Raw genomic sequence first — 1630 nt, forward strand, 5'->3', positions numbered from 1 at the left:
ACGCCAGCATTCAGAACATGGAGGCCAATCACTGTCCCCCAGACATCCACAGTTAGATTTTTTATATTTTTATCTTTTGAAAATGAAGCGGCGCGTCTATGACCGCGTGCGCCGGCTATCATTCATTCATCCTGTCCGCTGAACTGCTGCTAGTTTTCCTCACATGCCTGGAAGATGTCTAGTGCTGCTACCACAGATGATCTCGCTCTCCAGATGAACCATTCAGATGAGCTAGAATGAATAGTGCTGCTACATCACCATCACTTCATTGTTTGGCCTCTGCAGCCCTCAGCTTTTTTTTTTTTTTTTTTCTAGCTAAGAAAAACAGACTAGTTTTAAGCCTTTAAATTAACTGGTATCAAGTACATTTGCCTTGTTTTTAAGCCTGTTGTTTGCTTGTTTTGAGCAATAATTGGTTACAGGACATTTAATTCTAAGCTGTATTGACTAATAAATGAGAAAAAATCTTAACGAGTAAAAGAAAAAATAGATTTTTCTACTTGATTTAAGTTTTTTTGGATGCTTACTACTTGGATATTATGTTCTTGTTTTAAGAAATCTTACCAAGTCTCATTTGCTTGCTGCACTGGCAGATTATTTTGCTCAAAATAAGCAATTATTCACTTAAAACACTGTATTTTTTTTCTTATTTTTGTTGTGATGACGGCTCGTCAGGAGCATCACCCAGCCTTGGATTCAGAATAACGTTTACGCCATCTTAAAATACAAGCTGGAACCATGGCGGTTCTAGTCAGGGTCCAGCAGGGACCAGTTAGAACTGGTTCTGGTTTAAATGCACACTGAATCAGTTTCCTCTGCTCTGGTTTTAAGTTCTAACCCAGAACAGGATCTTCATCTTCATCCAGCATTCAGCTCCGCCCTCATGCATCCGACTCATCTGAGCCGTGGAGCTCTGCAGCTCCTCCAGAGTCACTATGGGCTTCTGGTCCAGCTGATGCTCCCTTTGATGCCTTTCAGGTCTGCTTTACTATTAAATCAGGAGGAGAACTGGTTGCTGGGATTTATTTCCAGAAAATGTAAGGGTGTGAAAACTTCTGCATCTGGTCTGATGCCGTTTTCTGATTCAGCATCAAAAAGCAGAGAAATTTAAACCTCTGAGAAGCTAAAAGTGATAAACACTTTGAAAAGTGGGAACTTCTCGCTGCTGCAGCGACGCAGGAGGATCAGTGGAAGTTGTTACATGACTGCAGTGCAGTTCAGCGTCGCCCACGTGTTATTTTCTAGGTGAGGCGTGGGAGTGGAGCTGGACTCTCAACAAACTGTTGATCAGCAGCTCAGCTGAACGTTTACCTGGCCTGAACCTCTGATCTTCTGACCTTTCCTTACCTGTGGGAAGCCGGGCACTGCCACGCTGTAGGGGCGCTGCTGTCTGTGCAGCGTGGCGCTGCTCTGTGCAGACATCCGGGACTGCGTGCCGTAATCCGGGCCGGGCAGACTCATGTCCTCTCTCTCCAGCAGGTTGCCAGTGCTGCTGCTTTTCCCAAGATGGAGGCTGGAAAGAAAGAAGAGGAAAGTTTGAAAGCTCCTGCTGCAATTCCATTCTATTCAGTTTATTTCTATAGCTCCAATTCACATCATGTCATCTCAGGTCACTTTCCAGTTCACCAGA

The 1630-nt window shown here is 44.2% G+C and overlaps 1 protein-coding gene across 1 annotated transcript in view; it reads right to left on the reverse strand.

The window, feature by feature from the left end:
• Positions 1–1287: 1287 nt before the first annotated feature.
• LOC107102501 (brain-specific angiogenesis inhibitor 1-associated protein 2-like) overlaps positions 1288–1630 on the reverse strand; it is a 63980-nt gene continuing 63637 nt past the window's right edge. The window contains exon 13 of the mRNA XM_015401830.1: positions 1288–1513. Within this exon, the coding sequence (XP_015257316.1) occupies positions 1288–1513 (226 nt within the window). The remainder of the gene's footprint in view (positions 1514–1630) is intronic.

The sequence above is a fragment of the Cyprinodon variegatus genome, unplaced genomic scaffold (assembly GCF_000732505.1).
Source record: "Cyprinodon variegatus isolate N-32 unplaced genomic scaffold, C_variegatus-1.0 Scaffold1265, whole genome shotgun sequence".
NCBI classification, from domain to species: Eukaryota; Metazoa; Chordata; class Actinopteri; order Cyprinodontiformes; family Cyprinodontidae; genus Cyprinodon; species Cyprinodon variegatus.